This window comes from Aspergillus welwitschiae (assembly GCF_003344945.1).
Source record: "Aspergillus welwitschiae strain CBS 139.54b unplaced genomic scaffold BDQ94scaffold_5, whole genome shotgun sequence".
Taxonomy (NCBI): Eukaryota; Fungi; Ascomycota; class Eurotiomycetes; order Eurotiales; family Aspergillaceae; genus Aspergillus; species Aspergillus welwitschiae.
The window spans coordinates 35037-53478 of NW_020798699.1; the positions used below are offsets into that span (position 1 = coordinate 35037).

At 50.4% G+C, this 18442-nt stretch overlaps 7 protein-coding genes across 7 annotated transcripts; 3 read left to right on the plus strand and 4 right to left on the minus strand.

Moving 5' to 3' along the window:
- Window positions 1-51: 51 nt before the first annotated feature.
- BDQ94DRAFT_102810 (aminotransferase, class III) lies at window positions 52-2111 on the minus strand. The gene is made up of 5 exons (XM_026763366.1): window positions 1949-2111; window positions 1584-1889; window positions 1180-1526; window positions 625-1077; window positions 52-531 (listed from the first exon to the last, which is right to left on the minus strand). The coding sequence occupies exons 1-5, from the start codon at window positions 1959-1961 to the stop codon at window positions 274-276; spliced, it is 1377 nt and encodes a 458-aa protein (XP_026629850.1). The 5' UTR covers window positions 1962-2111; the 3' UTR covers window positions 52-273.
- A 1101-nt stretch (window positions 2112-3212) lies between these two features.
- Window positions 3213-4357, plus strand: BDQ94DRAFT_136948 (uncharacterized protein). Its single transcript, XM_026764969.1, has one exon. The coding sequence runs from the start codon at window positions 3662-3664 to the stop codon at window positions 4049-4051; it is 390 nt and encodes a 129-aa protein (XP_026629851.1). The 5' UTR covers window positions 3213-3661; the 3' UTR covers window positions 4052-4357.
- On the minus strand, window positions 4068-4746 carry BDQ94DRAFT_183834 (uncharacterized protein; the record flags this gene model as incomplete). The annotated part of the gene is made up of 4 exons (XM_026774507.1): window positions 4068-4321; window positions 4372-4479; window positions 4530-4601; window positions 4693-4746. 4 exons carry the CDS (start codon window positions 4744-4746, stop codon window positions 4085-4087), a joined length of 471 nt encoding a protein of 156 aa, XP_026629852.1. The 3' UTR covers window positions 4068-4084.
- A 2467-nt stretch (window positions 4747-7213) lies between these two features.
- BDQ94DRAFT_157202 (putative C6 transcription factor) lies at window positions 7214-12496 on the plus strand (the record flags this gene model as incomplete). The annotated part of the gene is made up of 9 exons (XM_026768715.1): window positions 7214-7640; window positions 7736-8047; window positions 8738-8976; window positions 9033-9562; window positions 9613-9652; window positions 9707-10739; window positions 10793-11109; window positions 11160-11230; window positions 11284-12496. The coding sequence occupies 9 exons, from the start codon at window positions 7214-7216 to the stop codon at window positions 12494-12496; spliced, it is 4182 nt and encodes a 1393-aa protein (XP_026629853.1).
- A 505-nt stretch (window positions 12497-13001) lies between these two features.
- BDQ94DRAFT_166929 (translationally-controlled tumor protein) lies at window positions 13002-13890 on the minus strand (the record flags this gene model as incomplete). The annotated part of the gene is made up of 4 exons (XM_026770676.1): window positions 13002-13086; window positions 13150-13309; window positions 13381-13666; window positions 13876-13890. 4 exons carry the CDS (start codon window positions 13888-13890, stop codon window positions 13002-13004), a joined length of 546 nt encoding a protein of 181 aa, XP_026629854.1.
- Window positions 13891-14467: 577 nt separating this feature from the next.
- sur2 (sphingosine hydroxylase) lies at window positions 14468-16788 on the plus strand. Its single transcript, XM_026764970.1, has 2 exons — window positions 14468-15791; window positions 15850-16788. Exons 1-2 carry the CDS (start codon window positions 15101-15103, stop codon window positions 16434-16436), a joined length of 1278 nt encoding a protein of 425 aa, XP_026629855.1. The 5' UTR covers window positions 14468-15100; the 3' UTR covers window positions 16437-16788.
- Window positions 16789-16901: 113 nt separating this feature from the next.
- Window positions 16902-18377, minus strand: BDQ94DRAFT_166931 (uncharacterized protein; the record flags this gene model as incomplete). Its single annotated transcript, XM_026770677.1, has 1 exon — window positions 16902-18377. The coding sequence occupies one exon, from the start codon at window positions 18375-18377 to the stop codon at window positions 16902-16904; it is 1476 nt and encodes a 491-aa protein (XP_026629856.1).
- Window positions 18378-18442: the final 65 nt, after the last annotated feature.

Genomic DNA, 18442 nt, shown 5'->3' on the forward strand with positions numbered 1-18442 from the left:
ACTAGAAATACTGAGTAGAAGGAACCATACACCCTCCGGATTGAACTATCTGGGCAAGGATATAATTTGAATTAGATTGTCTTGACACATTTGTGTGGTACATACTCAACATTCATTAGGTGCTGCTTTACGTATATGGTGATTTATCCCCTCATCCATTCAACAAGATAGACCATTCCCCGCATCGACCGCTGATAAAATCAAGCAATGGCTTCAGCCATATACTTATTATTGGCAGCAATGTTAACCGCACACGAAGTACAGACCCGATCATCAAGCTGCATTAACTTTCGCAAAAACAACATCAAGCACCTTGACCGCCGTATCTACGATGATATCGATCTCCTCCTTGGAGATATTATACGGCGGGGCCAGAATAATATGGTCCCCTTTCATACAATCCACCGTCCCGTTAGCAGCATACAACGACACCCCATACTCCGGTTTCAACCCGGTCTCTTGGATCAGGAACGCCACGCCCTTGTCCGGACTGAATGGTTCTTTGGTCTCTTTGTCTTTCACGAATTCGATCTGCAGATACAAGGCACATTAGTTTTCATCCGATCCGATCCTCAGATACACTAAAAGTCGACAAAAAATCGTGGAACAAGGGGAACTACTTACACCCCAGAACAGCCCCTTCCCTCGGATTTCACCCACATTAGGATGTTGCTCTAAGCTGCCCCGCAGCCGTTCCTCGAGATACTTACCCATGTTCCTGACATTCTCGAGCAGGTTATCCCGCTTGATGACCTTCTGCACAGCCAATGCGGCAGCACATGCGATAGGATGGCCCTGGTACGTTTGACCGTGTCGGAACACTCCGGTGCCTTTGTCGAGAACCCCGACGATCTTCTCGCTGATGAGGAGACCAGAGACGGGCGCGTATCCGCCTCCTAGTCCCTTGCCGATGGTCTGGATATCGGGAACTACGTCTTCTTGTTCCCAGGCATGGAGGGTGCCGCAGCGTCCCATGCCGCTCATGATTTCGTCTAGAATGAAGAGCGCGCCATATTTCTCGCAAATTGCTTTCATGGCGGGGAAGTAGCCTGGGAGGGCGGGGACAGCGCCTAGGGCCTAGTTTGATGGTTGGCTGCGTTAGTTGCTGAGCTCTTAGGTAGAAGAGATGCATCTATTGAGGCATTATGATGGTGATTTTGGAAAGGGATGCCTGCTTACCGCTCCTACAACTGGCTCTGCAATGAAAGCGCAGACATTCTCTGGTCCGACGCGCTGGAACTCTGCGTCGAGTTCTGCTGCTAGTCGGGCAACGTAATCCGCATCGGACTCGCCCGCTTTCTTACCTCGGTAAGGGTAGCAAGGCGAAACGTGGGATGTGTTGGTTGATAAAATAGGCTCGAAAGGCTCTCGACGGATCATGTGTCCGCCCACTGACAAGGCGCCCAAAGTGACGCCGTGGTAGGAGGGCTTTCGGGCAATGAATCTGGATCGCTGTAGTTGGGGGGTTGGCAGCTCGACGAAGTATTGACGGGCTAGTTTCAATGCGGCCTCAACGGCCTCAGAGCCTGAAAAGATGTTAATACTTGATCATAGTATTGTGAAAAGTGGGCGTGTGAACGTACCAGAATTCACGACGAGCAACTTGGACAGCTTGCCTCCAGTCGACTCGGTAAGGAAGGTAGCTAGCTCTTCAGATGCTTCTGTTCCGAAGAATGCCGTATGGCAGTACGATATCTTGTTGATCTGATCAATCACAGCTTGGCTGACTTCCTCGTGGCCATGGCCTAGGCAGGATACGGCAGCACCGCCGGTCGAGTCGAGGAACTTGGTGCCATCCTCGAGGAAGATGTAGCTGCCTTTACCACCAATGGCTTTCTTGGGGACGAAGCGGGTATCACGGTGGAGGACAGAGCTACGCGTGACGGTGTCTGGTTTGTTATAAGCTAAGAGCAATGGCTCAAGATTGTCTGGTTTATATAGAACGTACCTGAGTTCGTCATGATTGATCAGGATATAGATAGCCGAGTGAGTAGATTAAATGTAAGTTGAGTGTAATAAAGCTGAGAATGCATTTCAGAAGCCATACTTGCAGCAGGAGCCAGGGCTATTTATGCCTGCGATAAGCCCTGGCGACTGCCCGTCTTCTTGATATCACGCAGTGACTCAGGATGTGGGGAGGAGCGGGGATGGAGTCCGGCGGGGAGTCGGCAAGCCAATCCTGAGAAGCCGAGCGAATGGTTGGCTGAGCCCGCCGACGGGCTGATCTCCGGCGGTGGTTATCGTGCTCGTTTGAGTCGTCCGTCACTCCATCTACTGTTGATGCGGAGAGGAGCAACCTCCCTGGCTTACGGCCATGCAGCAAGCGTTGATTGGCTGCCTCAATGATATTCTGCGAGGGTTTCTACTAGGAAAGACTCGATGCAACATCTTGGCTTTGTTGACGATAGATCGTGAAGGAGACACCCTGTGACCACCTGTTGCTAACATCGTGCCTTCAAGCGTACATCAGGCACATGACAACGTCTATACATGGATACTGTCGGCTTATCTATATGATCGGAGTTTGCTGGATACTATGGTGATCAGGATTCTACTGCCGGATGGGCTCCCACTCCGTTTCTTCCGCTCCTTTGCATCCTCTCCTCTTGTATTTAGCATCAAATAAAGAACTAGATTAAACCAATTCTACGTAAAACATAAAGACCATCTCCTTCTCTACATCTCATTGAACCCTGCATCCTTCCCCTAGAAAATGTTGATCGCCCCTGCACAAGACGAACGCGCCAGGTTAGGAGCATGTCCTTGAGCCCCTCGGACACTGCACGAGACTGACTTCCCTCTGCAAAGTCTTGCAGTTTCAAGTTCAATAGCACACGCTTGCTCTAGTACTGATTCGCCTTCTTACAACACGCATCGACCAATCAGCACCGCGAAGACGTCTGAATCCTCATCCGCCACCAAATCTGAACAGACCGATTGCGTGACCAGGACTCGAGCGTGACAAGGTTTCTAACGCGCGATTTCCTGCTGTTTTGGGTAGAAGAGGTCTGACAACCATACTAACTGGTACTACAAGATCAACAATACCGCCCGAAAGCGACGTCTCTATTCCGCGACTCTACTGAACCTCAGTCAGGCCGCTCTTTCAATGATTACATCACGCCACTCATCAGATGTCAGGGGCGAGGAATGCTCCTATTCCACCCATGGAACCACTGTATCTGCTTGATCGTGATACTCACGTAACAGATCGCAGGATCTCAGGAGACATAATCATGGTCAAACTTATATTGACTACAACAGTTATTAAGATCTGAGACCGCGACGCCTGAAACCAGTTAATGTCATGACTTGTAACCCAAAGACAACAGACGTTAAATTCTTTACTAGACATACCCGCTTGATCATCACTCAAGAAGACCGACGTCCGGGTGTTGAACATACTTCCTTTTTATCTAAAGGGCCGTGCTCTTACCTGGCACACGGAGTTACCAAATAAATTGCAGGAACTCAAGGCACAAGACATAGATGTCTAGTACAACAAGCTAGAGAGAGAGAGAGAGAGTTCAAACGCCAACCTGTCAAGGCACGACGAGAAGCGCATCAGTTGAAATTCAGATTCAGGAAAGCCAGAGGAGGCGGCATATATTGCAACGGGAGTAAACAAGCAGTCACTACCACCAGCTGAAGAAAGATACTAATGAAGCCACCAAGACTCTTTATCATCCTCGCTATTCTCCTCCATATCCTTCCTTCATTATCCTCCTTCACATCCCCCTCCTCGCTGAGGACAAGAACACCTTCTATATCATCATGCCTAGCAAGCTTGCTCTCGGCCGTGCCGGCAGTATTGAATAATACTCTCCGAAGTCAATCTAATCCTACTTCACCTTATCTCTCATTTCACCTCACCTCTTACCTCACTTCACCCCTCACTTTGTATCTCACTTCACCTCAGCTCTCCTCATTCCCTCCACCCAATTTTGTTTATCTACCCTTTTCTCCTCATAACTTTTACTTCTCTTCTTCATCTACTCCATATTACCTATTACCATTCTTTCTTCCTCTTCAATCGCATCCTTCTTCTTAAACTATCCTATACGCCAGCCACACCGAAAAGCCCCTACAGCTCCCCAATAATGACTGGCCAACCCTCCAATACGTTATCGAGCACGTCATCGAGGTTATCACCCTCGAATTGCCAGTTCAACACTTCAATAATGGCGGTGCGGAACGACCGCTTTACACCGGTCCACAGAACATATCCCGCATCGCCAGGCATCAAATACAACTTCTCATAGTTAACTCCCGGAAGTTCACGGCGGCGCGCCAAAAACACTTCATGATCAATAACGCGACGCTGGCAAAATATTAGTATATCAGCACCAAATCGAGCCCATCCTTACATACCAATTTCTGGTTGGTCATCAAGCCGTGGTAACGACGATGAACCGCTACTATCTGTACAAAGACAGAGGATAGATGTTTAAATGCCTCATTAATCACCCGGCGAACATCCTTATTAAAATCACGATATCCTCGTCTTCCTCCCCCTCCTCCAAGTCAACGAAGAAGATCTCCGCGTACCATTTAAGTAAATCAGTGTATTCGTAAGCATTTCCGAGGATTCCGGCGGGCGACTAGACAGTTAGCATGTTATTCCAAGAAAGGGCTATGAAATCATACCGATTCGCAGCTACTACGTCTATCGAAGTATTAACGGCAGAGGACCGAACCGGCCGCATTGAGAATACAATCAATCACAAAAGGAGCTTGCTTTTCCATAATTGCGGGGTTGAATTCGCCTACAGCGGTTCTAAGGCAACACATGCACCACAGATACCTTGGCTTAATAACAGTATCGCGCAGGGGACGATGATTAACTACCACCGAAACAGAAGCGCCTCGGTTGGCACCTCGGCCACCACGACCACGGCCGGCGGCACGAGGCATTATCAAGGAATCCACGTGAAGAACGCGATTCGTTGGCAAATAGAGCGCGAAAGAGACGTGAAAAGACACTTGATCGTCCACTGATAAGCGAATAACGCGAGAAACGATGAAGCACGCAAGAAACAACACTAAATAATATCAGAAGAAAGCCATGGCCTCCACAGCCTCGTCCAAAAGTAATAGCAACAGCGATATGATCAGAATCAAGCACTGATCAGTGACTGACACTGACAAGGAACTCATGAACAATATAATAGTAGAATACTACAATCCTACTGTTTGGCACAATAAAATGGCCCTCGCGCCGAACATCTCGACTGGAAAAAGCCGATCCAACTCAACTGTTACTTACCAGTAACTGTTCATCCAAGCTTACTGGTCAATTCATAGAGACACCTCGCAATGGATAAAGCCGCCATCCTGCACGTATCTATCCGACACATAGATCTACATAATCTTATATAATACTAGTATCACAGCCACTACACATGGCCAGAGATGGGCCAGTAATTTCATCAGAAAAAGAGAAATCTGCCCTAGCCGCATCCCTCGCGGTCCTACAGTCTGGTTAGAGGAAAAGAGTGTCCGCTGGTACCCTATTTTCCAGGGCTATTGTATACTCAGAAAAGAGATAGCGCGTTTAACAAAGAATCCGTTAATTGATTATAAGAATCCGATGAAAGACAAGACTATCATCTACAGTATCACTATAGTCAGACCTGGCGCTGAAGCGGAGAAGCCCGCAAACATCTATAATGTCGATCAGAAAAAGTAGTCCAACTTTGACATCCCGAACACTACGCTCGACCTCTTCATTAAGAGTAAATACCCGATCATAATCAACATCACATTCATTCCAGATACTCTTGAAAACAAGATAATATTTATAGCAAGCAAGAAAGACTATAACTTCTGAACTGCAAAGACCACCAACCCCCCCCCCCCCCCCCCCCCCCCCCCCCCCCCCCCCCCCCCCCCCCCCCCCCCCCATCCCCAGCATAGGACCCGGAGCGAACTCTGTTATATTAAATAACAATATTACTAGTTCAACCGCATTGACTGCTCCCCAACCTAACTGGACATATTCTATCTTGAAGACTATCAAAGACACAGCAAACTTACAAAGACATATTACTAGACTGTCCAACCACGTAACGCAATATGCGACTGGCTTGACAGCAGTTGCTGCAAGCTTAAATAACTTGAACCCTATGAGTATAGCTGAAGCGGCTGTGAAAGAGGCTACTGCTCTGCGGAAGATACGACTGGCAAGAGAACGGTCGAAGACGCTCTCTGCGACGCCAAACAAGGGCAAGCTCCAACCTGATACCGTCTAATGGTTAACTGCATTCTACTCGTGCTTTGCTTTTCTGTTTTCTGCATTCTACTCGTGATTTGCTTTTCCGCTTTCTGCATTCTACGCGTGCCTTGTTTTTCCGTTTTCTAGTTTCATCGATGCGTTCTATAGCTTATTACGTTGTATGTTCTACTATCTTACCTCTTACACGGTGTTGAGGACACCGCCTTCAAGGAAAAGGGGACATTGCAACGTAGGAACACATAGGCTCCTACTCCGTTTCTTCCGCACCTTTGCATCCTCTTCTCTTGTATCTAACATCGAATGAAGAATCAGATTGAACCAATTCTACGTAAAGCATCAATATCATCTCCTTCTTTACATCTCCTTGAACCCTGCATCCTTCCCCTAGAAGGTGTTGATCGCCCCTGCACCAGGCGAACGCGCCAGTTATGCCATCCTGGCTTGGTGCTCTACGATGCCCTCTATGCTGGAATAGACCCCTTTCTGGGAGGTCCCTTCCATCGCCCACCTATTTATGCCCAGGCAGAAATGCAGGAGTAATAGAGGTGACAAGCTGGTCTAACGCATTGTAACCCTCGAGCCTAGATAGGCAATGTAGGAGGGAATTCGGCGTGAAGGACCTATTAGAGCGACAGTGTCAAATCAGAGTCATGTGCACCACCTGCAGTAGCTCAAGGTAAGGTTTGTGTAGTTACATAATAGACCTGTCGCTCAGAAATAAATCAAGAGCTGTATGTTCATACTAGCTTTCTAGTAACTAGTAGTGACGGGCATCTCCGCTGCGATGCGGGCGGTGGGCGGACAAAGCTCTCCGCTCCGCAGTTGGTTGGCCACTAAATCTCCCTGCCGCACAGAAAGGCCAGCACTGCTTCACTACAACAGCCCACCTGCTCAACTTCCGCTTCAGACACTTTACCGTGTCTCAATTTTATACATATTTTTCTACAGTGTTATTATTACCTATACTGAATCTTAATTATGTCACGACACGCCCAAGTGGAGGAGGTGTATGACTCCGACCCGGAGGAAGTTGCTCCCTCCGATTCCTCGCCCGCCAACTTTGCCAATGAGTCCCTCCTTTCTGGAGCCGGAGTACCTATGTCTGGCTCAGTACCCATGAGACCCGCTCCCGAACCTCAGCGCGAAATTCCCAAGCATTACCAGTGCCTGTATCCGATATACTTCGACAAGTCGCGGACCCGCGCGGAGGGCCGCAAGGTCGGAAGTGAGCTGGCGGTTGAGAACCCGCTGGCGAGGGACATTGTCGATGCGGTGCAGATGTTGGGACTGAATGTCGGGTTCGAGCCTGAGAAGCTGCACCCGAAGGACTGGGCCAACCCTGGACGTGTGCGCGTTTTGCTGAAGGACGAGGATGGCAAATTGGTTAACTCGAGGATCAAGAACAGTTAGTGTACCCCAACTTGTCCGCAAGTTACTATCAAATCCGACGCCTTTTGATATGGCCTGATCACAGTTCCCTTTGTCTGACCATAACTACAGAGCACCACCTTTACATCCTCGTGGCGCAATACCTCAAGGCTCACCCTACCACCGAAGAATCCCCCTACCGTCTTAGAATTCGAGGACTCCCTATGCCCGAGAAACTGCCTGCTGCGCCTGCCGCTCCCCGCGGATGGAAGATCGGAAAGATCCTGCCGATACACTCTCCGGCCTACAGCGGTGGTGGAGTCAGCGATAACCCGCTCAAGGACGCCATGGCTGAAATGCAGAACATGCAGGGTATGCCCGGAATGCCCCAGATACCTGGAATGCCGGATCTGGCAGGAATGATGGGAGGAATGGGAGGAATGGGTGGAAGTCCGTCTGCTGGAGGCAGCGAAAAGAAGAAGAAGGATAAGAAGAAGGGCAAGGCGTGAAGCACTTGTCGATGTTTCTTCATGTGGTACATAGGCTTTTGATTGCATTGGCACGGGCGAAAGGCGTTATGATGATTCATGTATAGAGGGCATCTCTGCTGTTCTCTTGATACCAAGTCGAATGAAATGATCAATGAGTGGAGACATACTATCTGGATCATGGTATTGGATGTGGCTGATAGGGGCCATTTGCCGTCTCCGCAGCGGATGGCAGCCGTAGCTTCTCCAGGTTATCCCGCGGAGATCATTCGAAAAATTATAGCATACCTAGACCATGCTCTGTAAGACTTTGCTTCTCTCAGTAAACAATCATGGGTCAATCCAAGTCACTCCGAATTTCTCGGGAGGACCATCCGACCGTCTTGCGTATATGGTCGCTGTCATTGGCCGAGCCGGACGACTCGCCGATAAGTAGAACCGCGGCCTCTTTTACCCCAGAGTCATCCTCCGCCGCTGTTCCTCTCAGCTTCAGCTTCAATCACTGCGCGGTTGTCTCATTGTCTTGCTCACATCAAGTGCATAATTGTCCGATCGGCACTTGAATAGTCGCGACTCACCCACATGGGTTGACACTCATGTGCGCCTCCTCATGAACCCCTCCCTGCGTCCTGTCGATGGATCATAGAACCCCGCCACTGCGACCGACGGACCATGAATACAAGCCCACCGAGCATTCTGCCCGGCTACGGGCAGACGAACGGAACTCCCCGATCTCAATTTCGCTCCAGCTATGACTCCCCTGCGTCAGGCTCTTCGGCCTCTGCTGCTCCCAAGACTGGGAAGCCTGGGGGCCGTCAGATCACCCGCAATCGCGCCAGCTACAGCTGCCACACCTGTCGGAGGCGGAAGGTCAAATGCGACAAGGTGCATGATCCTGGGATTTTGTGATATTTGGACCAGACTGACAAGCAAAACCGTAGGTTCACCCAATTTGCGGCAACTGCGTAAAAAACGGTACCGAATGTGTCTACGATGCGGCGCCACAGAAGGACGAGTCGCGCGCCAGCATATCCAAGGACGGACATGGCGTCAAGCGGAGGAGGGAATCATCGCGACCGATTGAGGAGGATATCGATGATATACAGTCTATATACGGTCATTTGAAGCAAAGTGGAGCTTCCGAGCAGCGGTCGCAAGCGATTGAGGCGCGTCTGGACAAACTTACGTCGATGATAGAGAGGCTCAGCAAGACGAATCAGCCTTTGGATCTCGCGGGAAAGCAACGGCTGGCACCAAATGTAAAAATCGAGCAGGCTGAGAGTGATCCGCGCTTGAACAATATAGCGGCCCTAAAGCCGGCTGCTGGTTCCCGTTCGGATAGTCCGCGTCGCGCGGCTGAATCTAGTGGCGATGAATTCCCAATTCCCGCGGGCCATGCTACTGATCTAGTGGATCCTGTAGGGAGCCTGAATCTTGGCCATTTGAGCTTGGAGGATGGAGGGCGATCAAGGTATGGTTTTGTTCTGTGATTGGGAGGGCTCTGTATTGACCTTGGGTTAGATACGTCGGGACGACGTATTGGGCTTATATTTCTCATGAGGTACGTTGGCAAAGCCTCAGCATTTCATTAAATATCTATGCTAAGTATCATTAGATAAACGAACTCAATCAGTTGCTCAGGGATCAGAATCGATCGCACAACGAACCATCCTTCAATGAGAGCCCCGTTGACGATGCTGGAACGGAACCTATGGCTGCTACACCGGGGCGCCAGTGGAAAGAGTCGGCTGATGGTGTAAGCGAGCCTGCTGAGAAGCTTAGCAGAGGTCAGACATTCCAGAAGTCTGTCCTATTTCCGTCGAGCCAGTCCCCTTCCGTGACTGGCAAGATAGTCGAGCCAGAAATGCTGGAGAACATGCCAACAAAACGACAGAGCCATATACTGTACAAAGGATTCATGTCTGGAATACACGCCATTACCCCGGTTGTGCACCCGCCAACCATCCTCAAGCTCTACAACTCCTTCTGGGATTGGTATGATTCGAGCAGCTACTCAGGGGAGTCTTGCCCCGACCCATCCTTTATTCCTTTGCTTTATGCCATCTGGTATGGCGGTTCCGTCACTGTCTCATTACGGACAATCAAGGCTGAGTTTAACGTGCCATCCCGCTCGGGCCTGTCCAAAGCATACAGCGAGGAGGTAACGCGCTGGCTATCCAAGATATCTTTCCCTCGCAGTCCGTCCATGCAAGGATTATCTGCATATCTGCTGGTCCAGACCATTCTTTCCAAGGAGGAAGAACCTCTAACCAGTAGTCTCTTCATCAGTCTCGCCATGAGGGTGGCACAGACTATGGGTTTGCATCGGGACCCTGCTAAGTTTGGCATTGGCCCAAGCGACGCAGAATACCGTCGCCGTATATGGTGGCATATTGTACACATGGACGGCGTGGTGGCCATGTCCAGTGGTCTGCCTCCCCTGGTCAGTGATGAGAACTACTGGGATGTTCGCGAGACCAGCGAGGTCAAAGACACGTTGCTTGGGACTCCTGCTGCTGAGAAATATGAGAGGCTTGTCATGACCGGCATGAGGCCACCGGATAATCCCGATGACCCAACTGTATGTGGAGGGCCTTCTATGGTCAATGTATACTACCTTTCGGCCAAGGGCAAGTATACAATGGCTCGTAAGTATTTGAAGTAAACATTAACAAGTCACGGGATCTAACGGTCACTGTAGGCGCCGTTCGCCGGATTATGAAGATACAGCTTGGCACAAAACCCGTCACACGAAGGGATATGGAAGAGCTGAGGTCGATATTGGTCGATTTGCAGTACAAGCTGAACTCTATCATCAACCGGATACCGGAGGCAAACCCGCTCGACACATCGTCTCCAGTGTCATCTACTAGATCATGGTCTCTATCATCACAAGCAGAATCCCACATCGAACTGCCGGCGGATGGGCCCAATGGATGCGCAGAGCAGTACCATTCGCCTGTCCTTGTATCCTTCCACAAATGGGCAAGGATTCTTATGTCCCTTTTCATCGATAAAGTCAGTGTGCCTGAAAATGTACCGGGATCCCTGCTAACTAAGCCTACCAGGCTTTTTGCGTCGCCTATCAGCCCTTCCTGAAGAACGCCAAAAGTCGGATCTGGCCGGCGGCACGGCAAAGGTATGTTTGACTGTCATAGATCCAAGGAAACCAACATGACTAACATGCCTCAGCGCACTCCGCCATTGTCATGGCTTCATGGAGAAATTCGTCTCGCTCGCAACCGACCCCGACTTCCAACCCTTCCAGTGGAGTTGGCCGGGAAATCACCAACCCATGCACGCGACCATGATCATGCTCATTGACCTCTACGAACGACCCTACAGCCCCGAGGCACCCAAATCCCGCGCCTACATCGACAAGATCTTCTCCATGACCGGTCCAGACGGCGGCGTCGTTGGTGGCGAAGACGGCGTCTCAACGCAACGGCCTCTGAAAGACGGCGGCCGCGAAGCATGGGACATGATCCGACGCCTACGTCAAAAAGCATGGCAAAAAGCCGGCCTGGATCCTCACAGGCTGTGGTCCGAACAAGCCCAGATCCAAGCAGGCGTTACCTCTCTCCCCGAAGAATACGCCAACAATGACCCCTGCTACACCAGCAGCAGTCCAACAGCCGCTGCCTCTCCCTCAACCTACCCTCCTCCCCTCACCACCCGCCGCCAACTCACCGACTTCTCCAAAATGTTCTATAACATGACACGCTCCCACCAGCTCCCCAACCCAGCTACCACTAATAACCCCCGTCCAAGCCCTCTCCGCTACCAACTACCTCCTCCAGCACCTGTCCCAATCCTCCCAAGCCCGCAATCAAGAACCGTCCCTCCTCCTCCATTCCCTCAATCCCCAACACCCCCCAAATACCCCATGGACACCACCACCTCCCCCCTCGCCAGCGGCTCCCCCATCTCCTCCCCTGAAAGCATCGCCCCCTTGAACCCTAATATCTTCGCCAGTACCTTCAACAATACCCCCCAGCAAGCGTCGCAATTACCTACCAATACCCCTCCTCCTATGCAAGCAGCTCCTCCCCTCCCATCCTTCATGGACACGGCCATCTCACCCACCAGTCAACCCATCACGGGGGTCCCCACACCGCCCTCAATGGTGGATCCGAACTTAAACTTCGACTGGGACCAGTGGGACGCTGTCTTCGGACAGCATCTGCCGGTGGCGGATGAATTGATGGAGTTGGACCCGGTCACGGGATTCGAGTTTGGGGACTTGGGGAGTGCTGCTTATGCTTCGAATTCGCCTTCGAGGATGGTCCCTGGTGGTAGTAGTGGTGGTGGTGTGGGGAGAGGTAGTTTTGGGAGTGTTGGTAGTGGTGGTAACGAGGTTGGGATGGGGGAGGTGAGGGGGTCTGATTGGGTGGGTTATTGTTGATTTGTACTTACGGAGTATATCAGATCTATGGTATCTGGTTGGTTGAAGGGATATATATTTGGTCTCTTTAGTATATAATGATTTTATAATCCTACATTTTGATTGAACTCATACCCATGCTTGAGGTTTACGGTTATACAGCGTGATTTTGGCTCATGTAGAAGATTATGCGTCAAACGGAAAAACCGCCAGACGATGGAATAATATGTGATCAGAAATAAAAAAAGACGTAACAGTTATGGATTTCATGAGGCGTGACTTTAATCAAGAAGGACGCAGAAGATATGCGACGCAGGAGCATGATGTGATATCAAGATGTGAAGGGAAAGATAATTAGCAATAGCCAGAAGGGACGCGATAGCGGGATCCCAGGCTTCCAAAAGCCTGGACTGCTACTTTCCGGGGACCCTTAATTGCTCGTATTAAGACATCGCATCTTCAGTGTCTCTTCTCTTTCTTTTTCAATTCATGACAACATTTATTCGCATGACTGCAGTGTCTGAATTTAGACCTTAACCTCCTGGAGACCGTGCTTCCAGAGGGTAGCGAAGGGGGTGACACCGTCCTCACGGAAGTCAATCAGGATGTGCCTGGTTCATCAAGTTAGTTTCAGTTGCAACCCAAAAAAAAAAAATATGGCAAGATAAACGTACATAGCATCACCGTCCATGGACTGACCCATCAGGACATCGTAGTTGTCGTAGTTGCCAAGGATCTTCTTGACGGCGGCGGGGGCACCAGCCTTGAACTCATCGATGGTCTCCTTGGAGGCACCGGTCTCGGTGAGTCTGGCAAGGACCTTCTTCATGTAGTCTGTACAGGGTAGACTCGTTAGCATTGGCGCGTAATAACTAAGCCGTATGCCTAGAGGTGCAAAAACGTACTCTTGAGGTGGGACTTGAAGGCATCCTTGGAGGGCTTCATGCCCTCCTCGGTCTTGAGCCAGACGAGACGGAACTGGTCCTCAATGTCGTGGACCATGACGGCCTCACCCTCACCACCGGCATCGTCATCACCGCCCTCAGCGGAGGGGTTGGCACCCTCGAGCTCGAAGTCCTCGTTCTTCTTCTTGAGGTACTTGCGGCAGTCGCAAGTCCAGAGGAGCTTGCTGTCACTGTCCTCCTGGATCTTGAAGGTGTCGGAGAGAACCTCGTCACCGGAGACGATATCCTATGAGAAAGAACGTCAGTAATTTTGGAATATGTAGATGTTTAACATGAGGATATGATGATGATGATAGAGATTGCAGGTAAGGAAGCAGAAGAGACGCAACAAGGCTGCATGATTAATGCAGCCGTTTGTTGTTCTTTTTTCACGCATCCTTTTATTGCTGCATGCTCGCAACAAGTTCAAAAGTGGACTGGGAAGGGTATACGGACCGTGTAAATGATCATTTTGGCGGGTGGATGAAGAGGAAAGTGACAAAAGACACAGGAGGAGAGAAGTGGCAGGTGAGGAGAGAGACGGAGGGAGAGGAGAAGAAGGGGAAGGAGGGGAAAAATGAAGATTAATATTTAGTGGCGCTTTTCCCTCTCCGTTTCTCGTGGTGGGGTTTTTTTCACGGTCGATTTTCCGTCGCTCGAGGGGCACCGCTGGCACTAGTCCTCTTTGGGACTGGTCGACTCGTCTGGCCCAAAAGAAGATCCCAATCAACTTTTCTTGTTCTCTATTTCGTCCATTGCTCCGATGGCAAATTCTGACAGGAGATGGAGAAAAAAAAAGTTGAGGCAAAATTTGGAGGACTAGGTTGGGAGTCCAGACTACAGCTGCAATACCTTCTTAATTACTAAGGGCGTTTTACTCTGTAGATGCTGGGGTTCTTCTAGTTCGGCTGACATGTCAGTTGGGTTTCCGGCCTCCGATCTTCCCACTCCAGAGATTCTTGTGCCTGAGGCATGAGAGCTGTGGCTAAGGGGGTTCTCCTGTTGGTAACATACGGTGTTATAATACTGATACATAACATAAATCTATCAGCGTAACATTATACTCAGGTTCTTGTATTATATATCGTAATACACACCAGTTACCTCTTATGCAGTATCGGTCGGCCTCAGGATCCCGTGGCGCCACTCCTGCTTGCCATTCCACCCGTGACTTTTCTCTCTTCATGACCTTCAACTCGCTGCAGACACTCCTTTGGCTAGCCTTCTACTATTGTTATCTTCTTCATCCTGGTGTCGGATACCTTGACTACTTCTACAGTAGATGGTATCTGAACCTTGCGGTCATTCTTTTTGAACCCTCCCTCCTAATTAATCCCTCACAACTACCCCATCGGTTCCTCGGCACTTGGTGCCATTTGCGTCCCCTGATTTTGGTGGGCCTGACCTGACCAGGATCCCCGATCAGATATCTCGCCATCGCCGGTCCATAATCATTGCGTTGTCCCACGGGCCCTTAAATCTCCTGCTATATCTTTGGCCTGCGTCAGGAACCTCTCGCTGCCTCACTCGCATTCGATCGGGATTTCGGTTTCGATTTCTCTTTTATCTTTGAATCTCCTATCCACCTTTGATCTCCGCGACTGATGCGGTAGGTCTGTCGAATAACCTTTCCCATTACTTGACTTGCATAGTCCTGGCGATCGATCGTCCTCATCCCATCATGGCTACCAACGCGTCGGTCGTCTTTGACCTCCCACCTCTTCCGACCTACACTCTGACTCCCCGCCCGCCGGTTCTTGCTCCGATCCCAGACAACATCCTCGCCCTGATCTTACCCATCGTTGCCTACTGGGCCTTGTCCATGGTATATCACTTTATCGATGTCAATGATTACTTCCCTCAATACCGCCTACACACCCCCGCTGAGGTGCTGAAGCGAAACCGAGTCACGCGCTGGGAGGTAGTGAGAGATGTCCTGCTACAGCAAGTAGTCCAGACACTCGCCGGCATGGCGGTGAGCTATTGCGATGAACCCGAATATTTGGGTAAAGAAGAATATGATGTGGCTGTCTGGGCTCGCCGTCTTCGCCTCTTGCAAAGAGGCTTGCCTCACCTGCTGGCTCTCTTTGGTATTGATGCTTCGGGTTTGGGGAAGAATCTGTCGCACAAGGGCTGGGCAATGCTCGGAGGTGCCATTGCAGGCGGACACTATCCTGAATTTACCCAGTCCCTTATTCTGGATAGTGGCGCCGAAGCGGTGGTTCCTGCATTCACCAGCTGGGAACTTTCCACGGCTGGATTCATCTACTGGTTCTTCGTCCCCGCATTGCAGTTCATCTGGGGCGTTTGCGTCGTCGATACCTGGCAATACTTCCTGCATCGCGCGATGCACCTGAACCGGTGGCTTTATGGTAAGTCATTGTCTCTTCTAGTCATTCCGGCTTTGAGCAGTGGATTGACAGTTTCCAGTAACCTTCCATTCCCGCCACCATCGCTTATACGTTCCCTATGCTTTCGGTGCTCTCTACAACCATCCCGTTGAAGGGTTCCTTCTCGATACTGCTGGCACCGGCGTCGCATTCCTGACAGCCCGGATGTCGAATCGCCAGAGCATGTGGTTCTTCACCTTTTCCACCATTAAGACGGTTGACGATCACTGCGGCTATGCTTTCCCTTGGGATCCGCTGCAGCATTTCACATCCAACAATGCCGCTTACCATGACATTCACCACCAAAGCTGGGGCATCAAGACGAACTTCTCGCAGCCTTTCTTCACAATCTGGGATCGTTGGTTCGGTACCCAGTGGAAGGGCGATGTGAAGCTACGCTACGAACGTTCCCGTGAATCCGCTCAGAAGCAGCTTGACAATGATGCTAGCTCCGCCACCAGTTCGGGCGCTGATACTCCGGCATCGGGTAGTGTCACTCCTGTACCTGCTCCCCAGGAAGTACCGGCAGAGTCCACTCGCTCTCGCCGCAGAAAGACCGTCACGCTTTCCCCTCATGTCGACGGTTTCCGAAGCGTAAACCACCCTGTCGCCAGCAGCGTTCTATAGTGAGGTTTTTTTGCCCTCATAATTCGTTGTAATAATTCTTTCACTTTTTGTCTTCGACGCCCACCGGGGGTCTTTGGAGTTGCGGGACGTCTCCTACTTCCGACTTCGCTGTCTGTTCACTGCATTATTCTTTACGCTGTATTAATAGCCAGGTTGATAAGAACCTGCTACGGACTTGTACAATGTCTTTTTACCCGCCTGCCTACTGTTCGGGTTATCTACTAATCGGGCATCCTGCATGACCATGGAGATTTGGAAAATTGACGAGCACTTTTCTTCTGTTCTTTCCACTCAATCCTTGTCTTTACTAAATAATCTGTACAAATTTCACTTCTTCCACATTCTGATGACTTACAGCAAACTGAGTAATCGCAAATCAGGCACCTGGAATAGCGTTATGCGGGCATGAGAAACTTTCAGCAACTCACATATTTGTGTGGTTCGAATATGCATCTCTTGGCATAATCATGTCGACGTTCGGAACCTGAACAAGTTCTGCGGCAGGCGGCTCCCTCGCACAGGTGCAACATTTGTGGGCGCCGCAAATTTCACAGATTTCTTCTCTGGCATATCAGACATGAGTGAGGGGATTGCCGATCCATTGGTCTTGGCCTCCATCGGCAGTGTGTCGCTACTTCTGCGAGACTCCTCGACGATAGGACGTAGAGGTTCGTCGTCACCAAGGCGGGACCGAATGTCCGAAGCATGATCTGGAGTGGATGATCCAGTCGCAACCGTGGGCGACCGGTAATTTGAGCTATTTAAACTGGTGGCACTTACACCCGGAGGATTTTGCGACCCAACATGATTCAGATCAGAATGATAGCTGGGTGCAGGCGTGAAGTCCGTTTGTCTGCCGTTGATGCTCAGATCGTTCTCCGATAGACTATCACTGGCTTCCGCTTCGCTCTCAAGACTTTCACGATGATAGCTAGGGGCAGGCATTGACACCTGCTCGTTGTCTGCATAGTCTGGGAGCTCCTCAGGCTTAGCATTGACTGTGCGTTCCACGTCGCACTTGAATTCTCTAGCCATGTCGTTAGCAAGATCGTCCAGCTTTTCGGAGGGCTCGCCTTTAAGACGCGCCAACATCTCCAGGATTTCTTTTCGCTCTTTGTTCGCTTCCTCGGGCGTTTCTGCCTTTAATTGGATGGTTATGCAATGGGATCTCTTCTTTTTTCCTTTATAGTGCATTGGTCTTGGTCCCTTCATTTGTTTTCTCGCGAATCTGCGTGCTGCCTTTCTGGCCGCTCTGGCTCTGGCCGCCAATCCCATGCCATCTTGGAGCATATCAGGGGTAAATCCGGTTAAACTGATGGCCGCATCAACGAATTTCTGAAGCTCAGGGTGTTCTTCAGACCTATCTTCTCTTCTGCGACTCAGAAGGGTGGCGTGGAGATTCTGCAAGTCGGGAGTCTTGGTAACGACACGCGCAAGCATACACGCCTCGCAACGATTCTCTTGGTAATACCTCGCATGGAAAGGAGGAAGGTCGTGCCTGCTTTTGGGACGCCACCACATGCCGGCGATCGAATTAAGAGCGCGCAGCATCTCCTTGACATCGTCTTTGAGATACTCCAAGAACCAGTACAGCTCATCCAAGAAGGCTGTGACCTCTTTTACCAGTAATTTGAAGAGACTGTGGATAATCCAGGGATTAAATCCCTTGTGCACCTCGCAGAGCACGACCTTGGAGGGGCCGAAGAGCAATCGGAACAGGGCGTTTGCTTGCAGTTGCCATCGGAGAGTGTGAATGCCGGTCCTGATTGCCGTGGACGTTCTATAGCCTCGATACTGGCCCAGGTACGCTACTTTCGCACGGTCCGTTTCGCTATCGATAAGGAGGATCTCAATTATCGAAGTCAGATCCCGCTGGTCGAGCTGGGTGATCGATAATGGATAGATAATCCGGTTGCGACGCTCGACATGTTTCTTGGGCATGATATCTGCCTGGTGAGCAGGACATGCGTTTGTTGTGGTGGACGATTGTGGCGCAACAAGGTCGA